This window comes from Meleagris gallopavo, unplaced genomic scaffold (genome assembly GCF_000146605.3).
Source record: "Meleagris gallopavo isolate NT-WF06-2002-E0010 breed Aviagen turkey brand Nicholas breeding stock unplaced genomic scaffold, Turkey_5.1 ChrUn_random_7180001927803, whole genome shotgun sequence".
In the NCBI taxonomy this organism is placed as follows: Eukaryota; Metazoa; Chordata; class Aves; order Galliformes; family Phasianidae; genus Meleagris; species Meleagris gallopavo.
In genome coordinates this window covers 1-746 of record NW_011190010.1, presented here as the reverse complement: position 1 = coordinate 746, position 746 = coordinate 1, and the positions used below count along the sequence as shown (strand labels likewise).

General features: G+C 59.5%; 1 protein-coding gene across 1 annotated transcript; it reads right to left on the bottom strand.

Annotated features, from left to right (window-relative positions):
- On the bottom strand, nt 1-742 carry LOC104916672 (histone H1.10; the record flags this gene model as incomplete). Its single annotated transcript, XM_010727688.1, has 1 exon — nt 1-742. A coding segment is annotated over one exon (495 nt), but the record flags the coding sequence as incomplete, so codon positions are not given.
- Nucleotides 743-746: the final 4 nt, after the last annotated feature.

Below are 746 nucleotides of genomic sequence, written 5' to 3'. Positions count from 1 at the left end.
TTTCCCCCCTCTCCTCCAGAGAGCGCAAACTTTATTTTTTTCCAGCCCTATCTTAACCACGTCCCGCAGCTGAGAGTCCTGCTATTTCTGCAGGCGAGCATGCCATTTGATCGCGGGTAAATAATGGCGAATCGTGAGCTTCGCTGCAGGCGTGGAGCTTACTGTCCGAGTGTCTCAGCTCTTTTTCGGACAGTAGTGGGTGGCTCTTAAAAGAGCCGTTGGGTTTAAGTATTTCCACATCAATACTTCATTTCTTGGCCGCTGCCTTCTTTCCCTTGGCTGCCTTCGGTTTGGCCGCCTTGGATTTGGCAGCTTTGGGCTTCACTGCCTTTGCCTTGGCCGGGCTTTTGGCAGTCGCCGCCTTTTTGGGCTTGGCAGCCTTGGTCACCTTCTTAGGGCTCTTGGCCGCCTTCTTGGTGGCTGCGGCCGCCGGCTTCTTGGCTTTCTTGGGGCTCTTCTTCGCCGCCGCCGCCGCCTTCTTGGGCTTCTTGGCTGCGCTGGCAGGTTTCTTGGCCGCCGGTTTCTTGGGCTTGGCCGCGGGCGTTCTCTTCCTAGGAGCCTTCTCCTTCACCTCTCCCGGCTTCTTGCTGAGGCGGAACGAGCCGGAGGCGCCGGTGCCCTTGGTCTGCACCAGGGTGCCCTTGCTGACGAGGCTCTTGAGCCCCAGCTTGATGCGGCTGTTGTTCTTCTCCACGTCGTAGCCGCCGGCGGCCAGCGCCTTCTTGAGCGCGGCGAGGGAGAGCCCC